This window comes from Rhipicephalus microplus, chromosome X (genome assembly GCF_043290135.1).
Source record: "Rhipicephalus microplus isolate Deutch F79 chromosome X, USDA_Rmic, whole genome shotgun sequence".
NCBI classification, from domain to species: domain Eukaryota; kingdom Metazoa; phylum Arthropoda; class Arachnida; order Ixodida; family Ixodidae; genus Rhipicephalus; species Rhipicephalus microplus.
The window spans coordinates 211,234,280-211,252,990 of record NC_134710.1 but is presented as its reverse complement, the minus strand read 5'-3'; the positions used below and the strand labels follow the sequence as shown (position 1 = coordinate 211,252,990).

The 18,711-nt window shown below is 44.0% G+C and overlaps 1 protein-coding gene across 3 annotated transcripts in view; it reads left to right on the top strand.

The window, feature by feature from the left end:
• Nucleotides 1–18,711, top strand: part of LOC119187719 (golgin subfamily A member 2) — a 157,413-nt gene that overhangs the window by 54,458 nt on the left and 84,244 nt on the right. For all 3 annotated transcript variants that reach the window (XM_075878546.1, XM_075878545.1, XM_075878547.1), the window contains one exon: nt 11,425–11,507. In XM_075878546.1, the coding sequence (XP_075734661.1) occupies nt 11,425–11,507 (83 nt within the window). The remainder of the gene's footprint in view (nt 1–11,424; nt 11,508–18,711) is intronic.

Below are 18,711 nucleotides of genomic sequence, written 5' to 3'. Positions count from 1 at the left end.
AGTATTTTATCCGCAATGCAGTTTTACTTGACATATTCAAACTGATTCTGAAAAAATGGTTGATCATTGTTTGTTTGTCAGAGGGATGATCAAGAATGAGTGCTATAATGCTTTCTTTTACACAACTTCCAATCTCTAATGACAATTACACACGTAAAACATGTGGGTGCTGCCACCTTGGGTTGTTAAATGTTTCATTATTTTTCTATTTGGTAGCTTTAATTTATAAGGTCAAGAAATGTCAAATACATCATTCCAACGGTCTTCACGCATATGAATCCACCCTAGCACTGTTCATTCAGTTGTGCAAGCCTAGTATGGCACCACCGAGACCCATTCGTAAAATAGTCTGAGATTGGAATTTAAATTTTGTGCTCATTTTATTTTTGAAATTTGTTATTGCTTTTCTTTTGGTAGTTATGGTAGAAGTATTGAACTTGGCTTATTTGTAGAAATACTTATTATGACGATTAAAAACTGGTTTCAGTCTTGCAGTCATTGAACATTCAAATATCTGGCTGTCCAATAGTAAATGCTTTCTATTGACCGGGTGTTCTTTCTTACTGTCTTGAGAAACAACAAAGTGGCAGGTTGTCTGGTGCCTGAATTTATTAATTAATCTACCAGAAAAAAAATATTTGTATTGCATATGTGAAGGCAGCATGAAAAAAATGCCAGGCCTCCGCGGAAGGCACAGCACAGTCATAGTGAAAGCTAGAAGAGTGACCTTTCAGAGCCTTTTTGAAAAACTCAGCAGGTAACTACGGCAAGCACACTTGCTTGATACGCACTAGGTCATTATTAATAAATTTATTTGGGCACTAGGCTGGCATTCGCTATGCTATTTTTCGCCATTCTTCTGAGAAGCGTGGTATCCGCTAAACACTTGCAAGGAATTTTGTGCCAATTGTTCATGCAGCGACTGACGAGGATGAGGAATAATGGCTGAAGTGGGTATGTGCCACAGTTAATAGGGGAACAAGAACAAGCTTTTGTGATGGAATGGAACATTGGACAGCCCACTTGTCACGCTATTCGTATTGTGTGACGACTGGCTGTTCTTTCGCTGTTTTAAAACGATTTATAAGTCGTATTAACGCGATTGCTTTCCCGACATCAAGCCTGCCTATGGCAAGTTAGACAGCAAGTCACAGGCACCGATGTAGCTCAGTGGTAGAACACTGGGCTGGCACCCAGCGGACCCGGGTTCGATGCCCACTGTGTCATTAGCGCTAGGTCAAGCTTGCCTAAGGCAAGTTTGACTACAAGTTACAAGCACCGGCATAACTCGGAGGTAGAATACTGGGCTGGCACCCAGCGGACCCGGGTTCGAGTATCACTGTGTCATTGGTGCTAGTTTCTTTTTTTTCTAATATAGCGCGATGTGGTCACGGACACCGGCGGCGGCGGACAACTGCGCATGACCCGAGTTGTGATCTCAGAACAGCTTTCGCTGTAAAACTAAACAAGCCGTACCGTGAGCAGTATCAGTGGAAACACATGAGGATGTGACAAATAGTTTCAAACTTGTCTCAGGAAGATTCATGGCAGCCGCTGTTGGAAACAAAGTGGAGGCGGCGCCAAGTGTCGGAACACCCATCTCGATAAAGCTCCTCGATAAAAAGTTGGCTCTGCTGATTGGGAACAACATCAAATTCTTACTTACATAACATGGGCCGAGATGTCTGGCCTAAACATAGATGCTGCTGTTAGCTATTTTACAGCATTTGTAATTGATGCCGCTTCTAAATGCACCCCTCAAGTTAATGGCACTGTTAGGAAAGGACGTGTCCTCTGGTGGAACGACAACTGTTGGAAAGTGCAGCAGAAGCAAAACAAAGCATGGGGTCTGCTTCACGATTCTTCAACGGTAGAGAATCTCGTTCAATTTAAGCTTGTTAAATTCGAGGGAAGAACACACAGACAAGCTCGACGAGAAAGTTGGCAAAAGTTTATATCCAGTATCAATTCGTATACTGACAAGGAAAAAGTATGGAACAGGGTGAAAAAAAATTCAAGGGCATTGAACATATTCACTTCCTTTAGTAAATGCCAAGGGAGGAAGCTTAGAAGACCAAAGCTAACTCCCTTGGAGTGTATTTTGAATGCATATCCAGCTCTTCGCATTACTCTGATACATTTTGAAGTTACACAACATGAATAGAAAAAGAGAAACTGGAAAAGAAACATGCAAGAAATGAGTCATATAACCAACCATTCTGCATAGAGTTGGTGTTGCTGCGCTAAACTGCTGCAACAAATCTGCTCCCAGTACTCACTGTATAATGTATGATATGTTGAAACACCTGCCTCTTGAGACTCAAAAAACCCGGCTTTCACTTTAAAATGTTATATGGTGCTGTGAAAAAATTCCTTATGCTTGGAAAGAGGCAATCATAATTTCTATTCTGATGATAGTTATAGCGCGAGAACAGCACGACGACTGTTGTCGCGCTATAACTATCCTCATGTCATACCAACTAGGCCAAACTGCCACACTTCTATTCTGAAGCAGAGAAAAAAAAACCTGTGCTCGGTTTTAAGTTATAGGCCGATAGGTAGAAATTTCTGGAGCTCTCCACTACGGCGTCTCTCATAATCATATGATGGTTTGGGCACGTTAAATCCCACACATCAATCAATCAAGTTATAGGCCAATAGCATTAATAAGCTGTCTCTGTAAGCTATTTGAAAAGACTGATAACCATCGTCTATTACATTTCTTGGAGTCAAATAAATTACTGGACCGACATCAATGCGGGTTTCGAGAAGGCCGATCTAGGACTGACCACCTTGTACGTATTGAAGCACAGATTCGTGATGCCTTTCCCCACAAACAGCTTTTCCTCTGTGTGTTCATTGTAGGGGTGTGGAAATATTTGAAATTTCTGAATATTCGTCGAATATTGCATTTGTAATTTTCGTATTCGGTTCGATAACCACATATTCGAAAATTTCAAATGTTCGAAATAACTTGAATATTCCTCAAATATTCGATGTTCACAAATATTCGTTCACATATGTCACTGTGAAAAACTTACTATATTGCGCATTTGCTATAAGAGCCTCAGTGGATCATGCAGTGATTACTATGACTTCGGCGTGTGTGTGGTGATACCTGCATGAAAATTCACGTGATGACGTGCGGCCACATTCGTCAGTAGCCGTCATCACGACAAACCTACCAATCATAAACATCTCAATCAATCTAAATCATGTACTGCCTGCATGGCAGTACGTGTAGCTTAGCCGTTTAGCGCACGCCGTCCGCTGCCGCGCCCTTGTGCACGGGACCGCAAATGCGTATTGCTCGTGGAAACGAAGGCAACTTGCCGCTGCCGCATTGGCTCAACGTAATAATCTTCACATCTTTGCTGGGTCCTGTGCTGCGAGCAGGAAGGAAAAAGAAGTTAGTTTCACCGCAAGGGCAAAGCAATGAATGCGGTAGCAACAATTAAATAACTTGGAATGTAATGCTGAGAACGGCTTGCAGATCAAAACGTGCAACCCACTGCTCACAAATGATGCACAAATTACGCACGAAAACAACACACACAAGACAAGAGCAAACTAACAATGTTTACAGCTCGACACTTAATGCACTGTTTAAACAAAAACAACGCACAAAATGTAATCACAGGTACAGATTTTAGTGCAAACTAACGAGTGTCCCAGTTGTTTTTTTGCTGTGTTTGAAAAGTGTGCTCTATTCACAAACGATGCCTTTCCAGCGAGCGAAGTGGCCTTAGTGGCTCAGGCAGCTATCGCAATCGTTCCGGTGAAAGACAAAGGCACACGATTCTCCCCACCGAAGAATAAGCACGCACACACAATAAGCATGCATTGGCGCATCTCGACGAGTTGGGTGCTGGGTGCCGAGTGGGCGGCTTTTTTTCGTTCTTGAGTTTTCATATATGTAGATACGTATACATATATGTGGTGCATGCCGAGACTGTCCATATAATTGCTATCGCAATAAAAATATCTGTACGCAAAGGCAATTGCACACGTATACATTACAGGGCACGGCGCTGATGGAGTGAGCTTAGTAGGCGATGCACTGCACGCAACTAGCTAGTGGCACGCTCAGCTTGATGTACAATGGTAACGGGTTTCGGTGTATAGCCGTGCCAGTTTTCGCTAATGGATCGCCCTACAATTGTACACACAAATGTCGAAGCCTGCTAAGTTGTCAGTCAGCTGTGCTGCTACTTCAGCATGTATACTCTCTTCATAGTTCCAGATTGATTTTATGGTAGTGGATATGGTCATGTGAATGAGCTGAAGTGTTTTTCCGCGAAATGGCAAACATAGAAAAGGCCGTGCACTTTTGGTAATGTTACATTGGTGTCATCACATATAGTTCTCCATGGCTAACGGCGGTGCACGGCAGGTGACGGATGGATTAATGCATAGTTCCGCTGCATTTCCGACAGCGCCTTTGAATATCTGTCGTACGCGCATCGCGCTCGTGCGGCAGCGTCTCCTGCAATCAACCCTCTATTACACCGTTCCTGCGATCTTGCTCTTTTGCCAACGTCAGTTTACTGCAGTCAGCAGCCAGTGCGCCAAAGGGGGTTGCGATGAGGCCACAACTCCCGGCGTAGCCTCACCGCCGGGAGTTGTGGCTACGTTAATAGAGAGGCATATTCTGGGCGTCTTTTTATCACCAATCAGTAATCATCTATCTCGCATGCTTACCTCGTGTTATCGCTGCGCGCCCAGTACACCTTGGTCACGATCGTGCTGCTATCAGGGCAACACAGCATTCTTGAGCAGAAAATGGCGAGCGCGCAGTCCTCGAGCAAGGCAACTGAAGCAAGCGAGGTAACGAGTATTGCTGTGTAGTTAAAAAATGCTCCAAGTACTCCCATTTCCCCTAGTGGCTTGACCCATGAGAGCAGGGGAGAAAAATTAAAGAAAACTATAAAATCTGGGTCTTTCAAACCAAAGTTGATGGTTTGGAAACCTGGATGAATTGCGACCACCTAGGCTCTTTTAATAGTCGCTTAGACTTAAGTACACGGGTGTTAACTGTTGCACAATCAAACCAGTGGGCTCATGCTCACTAGTCATCATGGCAGGTACGAAAGCTTTTCGTTGTTTTTTTTTTTTTTGTAATAAGAAAGAAGATACAAAAGGTTTGTTCATTATGTGGCTTGACCCCAAAACATCACAGTCAGAACTCAACTATTACAGTCTTATGGTTTCTGGCAAGTACAAATGGTGACATTTTAAAAAAATTTTTGTGTGAAATAACTGACTATAATAACAATTGTACTGTTTCTAACGTATATATATGGTTGAGTAAAAGATTAATGGTGGAAAAAACTTGCTCCTCTTCATTATTCGATATTCGATTCGTATTCGGAGCTATGTATTTGTATTCCATTCGTGTTTGAAAATTTTGATATTCGCAAACCCCTAGTTCCTTGATATGAGAAAGGCGTATGACGCAACATTGCTGTTTGAAATTTCGAAAAATCTTTCAGCATTGGGTGTACGTGGTAGAATGCTAAATATAATTGATATGTACTTGTTGAATCGAACATTCAATGTTCGAGTGGGGAATTTTTGTCGCAATCATTTTTGCAGAAAACCGGAGTACCTCAGGGTGGAGTCTTCAGTTGTACACTTGTTATTAAAATATCATTATGTGTGTGCATCCCACGAAACATATTTTATTCCATCTATGTTGATGATATAAAAATAAGATTTAAATCGTGCACTCTCGCCCTTTGTGAGGGGCAGATCCAGCTTGGACTGAACAAGGTATCCAAATGGGCAGAAGAAAATGGCTTCAGCCTAGATCCTCAGAAGAGCACCTTCATTGTCTTTTCTAGAAAGAGAGGCCTTAATTCGGATTCAGAAATTAACATGGACAACCGTTAACGGTTACCTGTAGATGTGGATCATAAATTCCTAGGCCTGATTTTAGACAAGAAGCTCACCTTTGTGTCACGCAATAAATTTTTAAAAAGTGAATCCATGAGAACAATCCATGAGAATCTTAAGGGGAGACGCTCCTTGAAAAAGTTTTTTTTTTATTTCTAGTAATAGAGACTTGAAAAGTTTGTTATTAGTATAGTTATTCATGGAGATTTCAAATATGCAATCATTTTTTGTGTAGCTGCTATAATTATTGAGTTATGCCATAAACAATAGCAAAAAGTTACATTTTTTGCGGGCACTCTTTTATGTACTAAACTTTCAGTAAAAGCACTGTGTCTGATCTTATTTGACTCTTGGTAGATTGAAAAGTGCAAATATCTATATAGATATGTCACAGAAACATTGGAACCAAGAAAAAAAAAATTGTATTGAATGACTTATTATTTTCAATCTCCCTTGAAACATTAAGCTAATATTTTCACAACTAATGCTGGTAGGCATTGCAATTTAGAGTAGATATTTGCATTCTGCATGTGTTGAAGAATATGTGTGCCAAGTTTCGTTACTATACAATGAATATAAGTTTCTAAAAGGCTGCCCGGAAAACGTGAAACTGTCAGAAAAAATGAAAATGAGAAAAACAAGTTTGAAAGTTCGCAAAGTTGGCATTTATTAGGAAATCATTCTTTTTGCATCAAATTGGGGCACAATGAAAAGTACCTTGCCTTGAATGCACTGCAAGTGTCAAGAAGTCCCCTGCACCATAGCTTGGTCCTTCACGGCTCTTGCGGTCAGTGTCCTCAACACGAGCTCTCTTTGCTGTGTTGCGACGGTGTGCCCTCGCTTCTGCAGTTTGCTTCAGGTTCATCTTCCTGATGCGCATGACGTCACAGTGGTCACCATGTGTGGCCAGATCTTGTGAGGGGAGAATTCCAATGCCTTCGAGCACTTCTTCAAAGCCCCTGTGGCCTTTGTTGTACCAGAGTACAGCAAGAGCGGTGGCTGTCTCCACAGTTGTTCTGGAGGCGAACTTTGTTTTTGGACATAGCAGCCATATCTTGCTGTTCAGCGATTCGGCTGCATTCTGTGTCTTGCCATGAAGGCACCGAATAAGGAGTTTCTTCTCTGTAAGGCGCTTGTAGATAGGCATAATTGCCAATCCTTGAGCCTTCGTCAACAGTGGGGTGTGGCGTGGTGCAGGCTCCCCCAGTGCTTCCGCACGCTTGTGCTTGCACCACGAATTTGGTCCCGCGGGGCAAAAGTTGTGGCTACTGGCACCATCACTGGAGCAGCAATGAAAATACGATGCCCATATGGCAGTGTACATATTTCGGACACTGTCCTTGTTGCTCGTGATGGCGATCTTGTAATATGTGTGTAGTTTTATTATTGTCGCATCTTTCAGTTTTTCGCCTCGTGGCAGTGGCGTTGCCAATTTCCGTAGGGCAGTTCCCAAGCGCTTTGCAACGTGGTTCGTGCACTCTTCTTTGTCAATGGGGGTGTCACAGTATACATTTGCCTCACAGACTGCAGTGTAGGCCTTGCTGTCACTATCACTTAGGAAGCTGGTGAATCGCAGTGGAGTTTCATAAGACAAGGTCCTCTGCCATATATTGACAGCTGCCGCAGGTTCCATTGCATGGGATGAGCAGTCAGTGTTTTTTTGGCAAACTGGAAGATGAAAAGCTCGCCATATCTCTTCATCCTCCCCAAGGTCCCTGTGTATACTGCAAGCATGGCAGTAGTTCGAAAGAACTTCAAAATCGAGGCAGAGCCCCGTGTCCAGGGACACGACTGTGCTCACTCCATTGTGGCTTTTATGACCTCTTTTCTGCCAGGTGCCATCAAACATGACTGGCACATCTCTGCCACCGACTGCGTCCTTCGTGATGTTTTGTGCCTGGTGCAAGTTTTTGCTCACTGCCGTCATCGCCGCACCATGGAGCTTCTTGCAAATGCCGTTGAATGTCTTGTGATGCATCGGGCTCGGAAGACCGAGAATCGCACAAAATCGTGAAAGTTGGTCGTGGCCTGCGCCTATAGGGCGTGCTGCCAGAACTGCCTTCACGTTTACAGCAAAGCTGTCACGCGAGCTGCCGCTGTCAAAACGAGCGCTCGTTCCTTGGTCCCCGGCCGAAGCAGTACGTCTCGACGTGTGCATGAACGAAAGTGCAGATTCAGGGCAATCAGAATTTTGACAGCACAGTTCGAGAAATGCCAAAAATCCTTTGCGCTTTCCAGCTGCCTCTCGCACGCCGAGCTTCCGTTCGCGGCAGGTTGGGCATTGCGCACCCGCCACAAGTGCCGTCAGCGCATCGATTTCGCAAAGCAGCATGTTCGCAGTAGCAGCATCTACCGGTCTACGTTCACTCTCGAAGAATCCAATCTTCCTTTGGGATGCACTGACGAATTCCACGGCAGCGGCTATTTCACAACCACTGTCGCAGGGTTCGGTGACGGTGTTAGGCCTATCCGAAGTCGGAGCGTCGGGGCGTTGGTCGGGGGCGACATCGTCGTTCGCTGTCGCTTTGCGAAGCGTCCGACGCCGTTTCCCTCGATACTTGTGGCGAGTTCTGAACTTTCGATTATCTGAACTGCACTTCTTCGGGATTGCCATGACGCAAAAATGCAGAGAAACGCAGAAAAACTCAATCGCGACGTCCGAGGCTTCGCTCTTTTGCCGGAGAGATAGGAGGGGGAGGAGCGTGGAGCGCACCGCCGTCCAATGGCGGCCTCGCGCTGTGTGCCGCGATATTCAAAACGCGTGACGTACGCGTTGTTTTTCTCGTTTTTTGTTTATTCTGCGTGAAGGCACGAGACTGGCTACTAGTGGATTATGAAGGATACGGCCTTCGCAGCATGCACGCTTCGCAAATGGCGGCCAACGCGTCGTTTTCGCGACAGGACGACGCGAACTTCCCCGTTTTTCGCGACTTTCGCGCATTTCTCGCGTCACCGCTGCCCACTTGGAAGCATTTTTTGATAATTTCTCGTGCGAATTTCAGCTTGATATTTTCAGAAGTAATAGATTATAGTCCAAGGATGCCAATACAGCCGGAAAAAAAAAGCGAAAATTTTCCGGAAAACCGCGACTTTTCGACCCGCGTCTCCCCTTAAAGGTACTGTTGCGCACAACACGGGGTAGTGATAAAAAGTGTCGCATCAACTTGTACAAAAGCCTCGCATGCACACGGCTAGACTTGGAACCATAGTATATCAGTCTGCCACCTCCAAGTGTTTTGAAGACGTTGGACCCTGTCCACCATCAAAGTATTCGCCTCTGTACAGGCACCTTTAGAACTAGCCCTGTAGAAAGCTATATGTTGAATCAAATGAATGGTCACTCCACCTGCAGAAGATGTACTCGGCGTTTGTGTACTTTCTGAAGGTGAGTGCTGACTATGAGCACCCCATATGTCCAATCATAAACAATTTGACCTGTTCCAGCCTTTTTCTCTACTAACCTTCACTGGGACAGCTCTATGCACTCCATGTGAGGGGCCTAGCAGAAGAAACTATAATCCCACTCCTTTAACACCCCCTAATGACTCCCGTTAAACAGCTCCCGCCATTGCAATGGCAGCTCATAAAGTGTGTTGTTACGAGGAATGCTCCTCCTGCACAGATTCGCATGCATTTTCTCGAGTTGAAGCATAAATATGATTGTCCAGAGTTGCACACTGATGCATTAAAGACCCATGCGAGCGTCTCTTATGCACCTTTCTCAAATGCTGATGCACTGCACCCCAAAACAAGCATGTTTACAGCTGAAGCATATGCAATATTGATGGCTCTTAAACAGATAAAAGAAACACATACCAAAATCTGGTATATACTGTGACTCTCTGAGTGTTGGATCTGCATTAAAACCACTTAAAATGAAAAATATCTGTACTTACATCACTGTACTCTCTTCTCTGCACTGTCTATGCGTCCAAGCTACACGTTGTGTTATGTTGGGTGCCAGGACACCATGACAATCAAGGCAGTGAGCTGGTGTATAAGCTTGCCATATCCATTGACACAAAAGCTGGCAACTCCGTGATCCCTGACCGTGTCGGAGACTTGAAAGCATATTTACGTAACAGGCTCCGAATGTATTGGCAACGTTTGTGGGATGATTAGATGAGTAACAAGCTTCCTTTTATTAAGCCACACATAGGGCATGGCCCGTCAGCAAATCGAGACAAATAGAAGTTCTATTCTCTAGACTTAAAATAGGGCATACTTATGGCACCCATAGCCTCTGGAAGAGGGGTGAACCCTCTAATGTGTAGTAGATGTAGAGAGACACTCCGTGTACTTCACGTTTTAATAACATGTAAAGAATTGATAAGTGGCAGGAAGAAGCACTTCCCGAAGGCTTATCGCCAGCACAGCCCATTTCATCCATCGATTTTTTGAGGCAATGAACTAATTTTTGATCAAATAACAGTTGTAAACTTTTTAAAAGACACCGGAGTGCTTCGAGTTATTCGTGCTGGAGACTGGTTGCTGCGAGATTATTCTTTGAATGCACCCACCTCAACTCCCTTGCTCGCAAGGGTGTTTAGAGGCTGCTGAGCCTTTTAATAGTTCCAGACAGTATATGTATTTTTTGTTGTTGATATTTGATATTCAGTGCAGTCATTGTCATAGTTTTAGTAGTAAAGTCTATTTTACACATGTTTTGTACACAGGGTATTAGGCCCTTTACAGCCACTTAAGCATACATATTGTCATTCATCACACCACTGCACCCACATAATACTTTGTGTTGGTGCTCTTTGGACATAACGGCCCTTGGACCACTAAACAATATTCATCATCATCATTAAGTGCTTTCTCTCTTTTGTTGTCTGAAAAAGTGCACTGGTAGCTATACAGGTAGAGTGGGCAAGGGGGAAGAGATTATGTGAGTGATTGACATGACCTTGACCGCACATCATGAAACATTATTGCACTCTCTCATTGGGGTTCTTGTGTATAAGTGTGGCTCACTTAAACATGTTAGCAAACTATGCAGCGTGGCGCCAGCACATGGTGGCATCACCTGGCAAGAAGTGCATCTGATTTAAACACTACTATTGATTTATGTCAGCTATTGGCCAGTAGCATGCTATCTATTGTTGGATGCCAAACAGCATATGTCCACAGCTCTCTTATCCAGGGGCTCCGGGATATCAGACCCAAAATATATAAACCAGTGCCAGACGGGTGTGTTTTGAAATAAGAAGGTGTGAACAGGGCTACTTTATCTTTACTACAATGTAGCTGTAATGAAAACACTGTATGCTGTTTATTTAGGCTATAAGTAACATTTTTTTCACCTTACTTTTCAATGGTGAGATTTATACAACGGTGGGACTATGGGCCCTATAAATGCTTAGAACCATGTGTTCACTTGCATCTTTGTCCTTGTCACGCCATATCAAAAGAGTCACCCTCTAGCCCCCCTCCCCCCATTTATCAAAGTATGGTGTTTTGCTTGTTGTATGCTTCCTTGCTGACCCACTTTCTGCACTTGGGGTCTAAAGTTTGTTTTCTTTCCAGTTTCTGAAGATCCTGAGGTTAAACTGAAGCTCCAGCAGTATGAGCAAGAGGTGGCTACACTTAGGGCAGCTTGTGAAGCCCAGGTAATAATTGTATGTTTTGCTTGTAGCAGGGAGCAGAATGGTAAAAATAACCTTACAAGTTCTATAAGTAACATTTTTTTCACCTTACTTTTCAACGGTGAGATACAATGGTGGGACTATGGGCCCTATAGATGCATAGAACCATGTGTTCACTTGCATCTTTGTCCTTGTCATGCCATATCAAAAGAGTCACCCTCCAGCACCTATCCCCCCCCATTTATCATAGTATGGTGTTTTGCTTGTTGTATGCTTCCTTGCTGACCCACTTTCTTTTCAATGACCACTTTTCAATGGTGAGATTTATACAATGGTGGGACTATGGGCCCTATAAATGCATAGAACCATGTGTTCACTTGCATCTTTGTCCTTGTCATGCCATTATGTTCCCTCCCTAATAAATCATAACTCAGCATAGATATTAAATTTTATGGTCCATACACACTATTCAGGGGAAAAACAATGTATAAGCCGTTTAAGTCAAGCCTAATATTTATCAGCCTGTGGCATTGTGTTTGTCTTTTGTGCTGTGTTCCACTGATACACCAGGGCCAGATATTGTGTGCTATGTTGCACACTTGTTCTGCTATACGACAAGTTGCACATTTTGATGCCGTTCTGCACTAGGTTTTAGTCTTTTCCTTGCTTTGGTTGCCACAAAAGGAAGTCATTATACCTTAGATCGGTGCACATCTTGTTTATTATATATACAAGATGTATATTGTACATTGCTGATACTCTGTAGCTACTGGTTGGGACGTCAGCTATAGCTCAAATACATTAAACTCAGGATACCTAGTGGAGCTTTTTCTTCACCATGAGGTTGTGGTGGAAGCACATTCGCCACTGCCCTCAGTGTTATTGAGCAGTCAGTCCAAGACATTATGAAGCGGTCTGCATGTGATAGTGGCTACAGAACCTAGCCTGACCAGATCATAAAAAAAGCTCTGTTCTGTTCTCAATCTTCCTCCCATTGTCGTGTCCTAGTTCTCGATAGAGATGCCATAGATGCCTGGATCAACCTGCTGCTGCTCATTGGACTTTATGCTACCAATGTTAAAGGTAGAGCCATGATGGACACTCTTAAGGACAGCAGCTCGTCTGCTTCCTCTAGTAATAACCCAGCAGTTCATGAGTCATCAGCAAACATCGCCTCATCCAAGGTTCATGGAATTGGCATGTCAGCAACAACTCATTGTCACAGAATGCAACAGCACTGGATACCATCCTTGACATTTCCCCCACATCAGCACTGAATACCATCCTTGGCATTACCCATACGTCGTGACACATTGCTGGTCTCCAGCTCATCATTGATGTCTCATCCAACCCTCTCCGTCATTTGTTGTAAGCTTCAACACTTTGACAACGATGCTGACCTCTGTTTAATGCAAAGCATTTTTTGGTGAATCTCAGGCGCTTTGAAGCATATTTGTGTAGCCACCTACGCATTGCGTGCGATTTCATACTTAAACGTGGTCGTGCTGCACAGTGAGAGCAGGGTCACGTGATTTACTGTGGACATCCAGGCAGTGGTTGGAATGGTGAGGAATGAGGAAAAATGTATTGTGTTACCAACACAATTTATACAAAGCATGCGTTGTGGTGGATGAAGGTTGCACTTCGATGCTCTCTGTCACCATTTGCAATTTCTTACTTTAATGCAAGCACAATGCATCACTAAATGTTTTCACCTCCACTTGGCCACAGTGCTCGTGGGGGCTGCCCAATTCTGCAGTCATCAACATCATTACACGGCCACACAGTCTCACAGTAAGGCCTGCGCTTTGCTTCTGCTAATTAAGCCCCTGCTCAACTCACTGAGCTTTGCCGTGATAGCGTCATACATAGTACATAAGAAGGAAGAAATATTTAGGAGATGAAATTCCTGTTAAAGTGGGTGTGGATGGGCATTTATATAATGTCACAAAAATAACATGCACTGGCAGAGGCACTTCAATTGGTGGCGCCTTGGTAAGCAAGGCTATAATGTCAAAAAAAAAGAAGCACAGTTCCGGCACAAGGCCAAAGCAATGAGTGCGATAGCAACACATCAGGCTGTTATACCAAGTAAGGCTAGGAGAATCAGGAACCATACGAAATGTAGTGAACATGGTCGATTGTGCTTGTACTGATCATAATGCTGTAGCCACAGTATCTAAACAGGTGTTGTAGTGAATAGTTGACTGCGTGATATCTGACAGGAGGATAGCCCAAGTTCGACATCGAGAAATGCAACAAGCCACTGGTTTTTATGTTGAAGTCTCCAATGACTATCACTGGCACATTGTGGAGGTAAACCGCACGAAAGTTGTGCAGCAAGAAATTCTTGACGTCAGTCTGCAAGGTTACTGGTGAGGCGTACACTGTTGCGACGACAGAGCCGTGGGATGTTTTAACGGCGCATCACCACAACTCATCGGGGGCAGCGAGTTGAGTTTGTCCATCTAAAGTTATAGTGGCAGTGCGCATTTTGATGGGAACCGAATTCACAAGCACGATATGACCAGCAACTTTCCAAATAGTCCTGGACTTGATGCGAGTGGTTTTTCCTGTCGCTTTATAGTGAAAGTGGAGCCAGAGACATTTTGAAATGCCCCTTTCATCCAACTATATATGCTCCAGAGAGCTCACCCCTCCATTGATCAAGTCATCAGACACGTCAATGTTTAAGGAAAGCATGTATGGCTTGTCCAAACAAAGTACATGCTTTGTTCAAATGTCTCATGTACTGCCGAACCCGTTTATAACCAACTCGTAAGTGCCGCAATAAATGGTCGTTATACCAGTAGTTCGTTGTATGTGGAGCCACCCCAAAAAAAAAAAAGTCCACGCTGTGGCAAATCGTTTTTTTTTTTCTGTGCATTTTTATTAAAAAGTGCAAACAACTCCTCTGCTAACAAGTTAGGCCTTTTCGCGTGTTAAACGACGCGCGTTCGCAATGAAGTCATGCCCTTCCATTAGGTGGCGGTACCGCCACAATGAACCAATTATTCCTTGCTAGTTGCGTGCATTATGACGCTTACTCTTGCTACTCTCGTCAACGCATGCCAGTTCACTTGCAGTCCAATGTATGCGGGGGTTTGTGCGTTCTTCACGCAGGATTCTCTCATGATTGTGCTAAGGTGCGACAGGTAACTTGTTTGTTTTTTGCGAGCAACGTGCGCAAGCGGCCTCGCACAACGTGATGGTGGTATACTTGCAAACTACGCCATCAGGCGCTTGTACCTCCGCCACTTTGCCGAGCAGTTATCTGCAGGTGAGTGGGATAAGCTCACCGGCAGTGAGTCGAAATGGCACGTTCATTGCCACCGGCCACCTCGCCATTATCGCTCTTTTTTTTGCTTATCTGTTAAGGCATCGCCGCAGCCGCAGGGAAGTCATTATCATTAATTGACCGGTCTTTGCCGTTACCGAAAGGGGAGAACCTTTAACGGCACATTGTGAAGTCGGAGAGTTCAGCGTCGCAGTGAACTTTTATGCGACAAAAGTTATCGCTTCTCGCATTTATGGAATCTTGCGTTCGAAGGCATTGTTAGTTTATCGTCAGAGCTCATAGATGCCGAGAATGACGTCAGAAAAGTTTGCCTTGCGAAAGCTGACCACAATTCTTTATGCTACCTCCTATTTTTTCTTTTCGTTTTTTTCCCCTTCACTTCCATTCTGCCTCTGAAGGAACGTTTAGAAAGTGAGCAACCTTGCTGGCGATGTCCGAAATCTGCGTGCGGTGCTCGCCGCATTCTGTGATATCTTCGTCGCAAGTAAGCTGCAGTTGGGCACACGTGAGCGTGCCTATCACATGCTCAAGCATTAATGCCTGTTCTAATTTTCTTTTTCGCTTCGTATGCGCTTTGTTTTTGCCGCGACCGTGTCGGAAGTGTTCGTTGTAAAAGTAGGAGGCTTTGAAAAATGTTCCCTGTATGTGGACTCGGTTTCAAATGGTAGCATAGGAAAATCCTAAGTGCACTGAAAAATGCTTGTCATAACCAATAGATCGTTATATCTGGGATCATTATAAGTGGGCTCGACTGTAAATCTATTGACAGAAAGCCAGGGGAAAATGGTGTATGTATTCATAGCTCGCCATTAGTGTGATGGAGAGTATGAGCGGCATAGTCCTGTTCGTTAGTGGAGTGCGCTGAGGAGTGAGGGGTCACTCGTTCGAATCTCCAGTAGGTGCCTTGGAATTTTTCTTCTTTTTTTGTGTGTGCTTTACGCATACACACACACACACACACACAAGTATATATATATATATATATCTTGGACATGACGGTGACGGCGAAAATCAGCAGTGTGTCCATATAATTGCTATCGCAAAAAGAGAGAGAGAGAGAGAGAAAAAGAAAGAAAAAAAAAGTGTTACCATCTGGGCATTCCCGGGTAGGCGCACCAGCTTGCGTGTTCTCTTTAGCAGCGTTTGTGAGCAGATGACGGCAGCATTTGCTTAAGCGGTCACTTTTTTTTGTGTGTGTGTGCATTGCCTTCTCAATAACAGTCCGTGGTAAGAGCTCGCATCAGCATATGCGGGAGGGCTGTGCCTCGCCATGGCGGTCTAGTAGTTAAGGTACTCTACTGTGGACGTGCAGGTCGCGGGATCGAATCCTGGCTGCGGCGGCTGCATTTTGGATGGAGGCAGAAATGCTTTAGGCCCATGTGCTCAGATTTGGGTGCTCATTAAAAAATGCCAGGTGGTCGTAATTTTCCGAGCCCTCCACTCTGGCGTCTCTCATAATCATATGGCGGTTTTGGGACGTTAAACCCCACATATCAATCAATTCTGGAGAGCTGTAGAAAGCATTGTTGTGCACAAAATGCTCTTTTTTTGGCAACTGCTAGCCTGAGATGGGACCCAGGTGTTTTATTGAAATCTTCAACAGCGGACGCAAGTCTTCCGGAAAAATGGTAGAGCAAGAAATAAGCACAGCCTAATGTGCTCCGTGTACACACTCCATGACTGTGGTCAAGAGGAGCAACGTGTGTGTTTGGTTCTCTAAGAAATTAAAACGGTGGTGATTCCCTCGCTTGCAGCTGGATGCCACCAGCATGAAGTGGCTCTGTGGCAGTGAGACAATATCTCGTCACCTAAACTAGCAGAGTTGCACCTTCAAAGTGTTTTGTGCTTCGTGTCCAAGACAAACGGTGAACTATCAACTCTTCTAAATTGTTTACTCAAACAGGTTATTTGCTCAAACACATCCATCTGCCTTTTAAAGTCCGGTTGAATGTGAAAAGTGTGGCATAGCCAACTTTCTGCTGCCTGCTTTGTATAACATTGATTTCCACAGTTGGTGGGATATGCCAGTTTTTTCTTGTACATGTTTGGGGAATTTCTCAGCGGTCCACTAATGATAATTAGCATTCAAAGCCTCAGTGGATGTCATTATTTTCGTATTATTAGCAAGACAACCAGACAAGCCTTTTTTGTCAGAACTGGTGCTCAGGCCACCATCTGTCCCTTCATAATGAAGTGATTATTGACAACACCAATCCAGTTCTTACAAGCTATGAATGGTATATGCATTGTTGTTTACAATCATCATTACATTATGCTAAGCCAGGTTCTCCAAAGGCAGCTTCAAAGGATATTTATCATTGAACATCTACATTCTGCTTTAATTTGTGCTCATTTTTTCATCACCCAAGACATTGTTGTCAACAAGGTGCCGCTGCGGTGGTCTAGTGGCTAAGGTACTCACCTGCTGAGCCGCAGGTCGTGGGATCGAATCTCGGCTGGGGCGGCTGCATTTTTTAATGGAGGTAAAAGTGCTGTAGGCCCGTGTGCCCAGATTTTGTGCATGTTAAAGAACCCCAGGGAGTAGAAATTTCCGGAACTCTTCACCAGGGCGTCTCTCATTATCATATAGTGGTTTTGGGATGTTAAACCTCACATAACACTCAAACAATTGTCAACAAGAAGTGCAGACATCTACTTGATACCACCAGCATGCTTTTCTCTATGGCATTACTGCCCCTGCAACGTCAGCTGTGGCACATTCATATGCCATGGTTGCCAGTGGGCTTTTTTCATTTTTACTGCACGATTCTTTTTTTCAAATAACTTCATCATCAAGTTTGAAACAACCTATGTGCCAGGACGATTTCTTCCACATCGTTACTACTGGCTCATTTGTTTTCTTCTACCCTCATCAACTTGCCTCAAACAAAACCAAGGTGGCCTGTGTCAAGTTCCAGTGCATCTAAGAACTTTAGATTACAGTACATTAAAACTTCTTTAATTCTAAGTCACTGGGGCCACGAAAAATCTTCGAATTAACAGAATATACAAAAAATGGGATGCAACAAACTTGAAATTATTTGAAGTAATCAGGGCTGGTCGTTTGCTGTGCCAGCTTGTTTGTGACTTCAAGGTCATGTTTTCCAGGAATACCTGGTGTTAATTTTCCCACATACATGGAGGAACGGAGGGCCTCGCTGCTTCCACCAAAAAAAAAAAAGAGAAAAGAAAAAAAAGAATGCCATCGTGATCAACTAAAATGTGCAGCTGCGGAAAACAAGACATCTTCACTGCAACATAGTAGTGGCATGCGGGTAGGATGTTACCTGCACTTCACTGCGTCAGCACGCTATGATGCGACCATTCGCCCTTTTTTTCCGGTGAAATAAAGAATTTAATTATGGCCAGTGTGGTGAAATTCATGATGTGTTTTGGCTGGAAAACATGATTCTTGGCGTTTTCGAACACTTAGTTCTTGAAGCAGGCATTGCAGGCAAGAACACCGCCAGCAGTGCAAGTGCGCAAATTGCTGGAGCAACCAGAAATCGGAGATTCACATACATAGAGAATTCCGCCAAACTGTCGTTTATTAATTTTTATAGAATCCCAGAAAGAATGGGTAAATCTTACTAAATCATGATGTGCTGACGTTGCGAGAAACATGCAATATGCTGCCCGCGCGTCACTGCTGTGTTATAGTGAAGCATGTTTTGTTTTCTGCAGGCGCGCATTTCGGTTGACCATGAAACCGTTCCTTTTTCTTCTTTTTTTCTTTTTTGAGCTGGAAGTAGTGAGGCTAGGCGCTTCAGCTGCCATGCATTTGTATTGCTACGTTGCATTGCCTAGTGGCTCTTAAGGGTTGTCATTTCAGCAGATTTGTGGCAAAATCAGAATCGGGGATTCGCACATGGCACCCAAAGTTTCAAGTTAACCGGACTGGTACTGACTGCCACTTCACATCATCTGCTC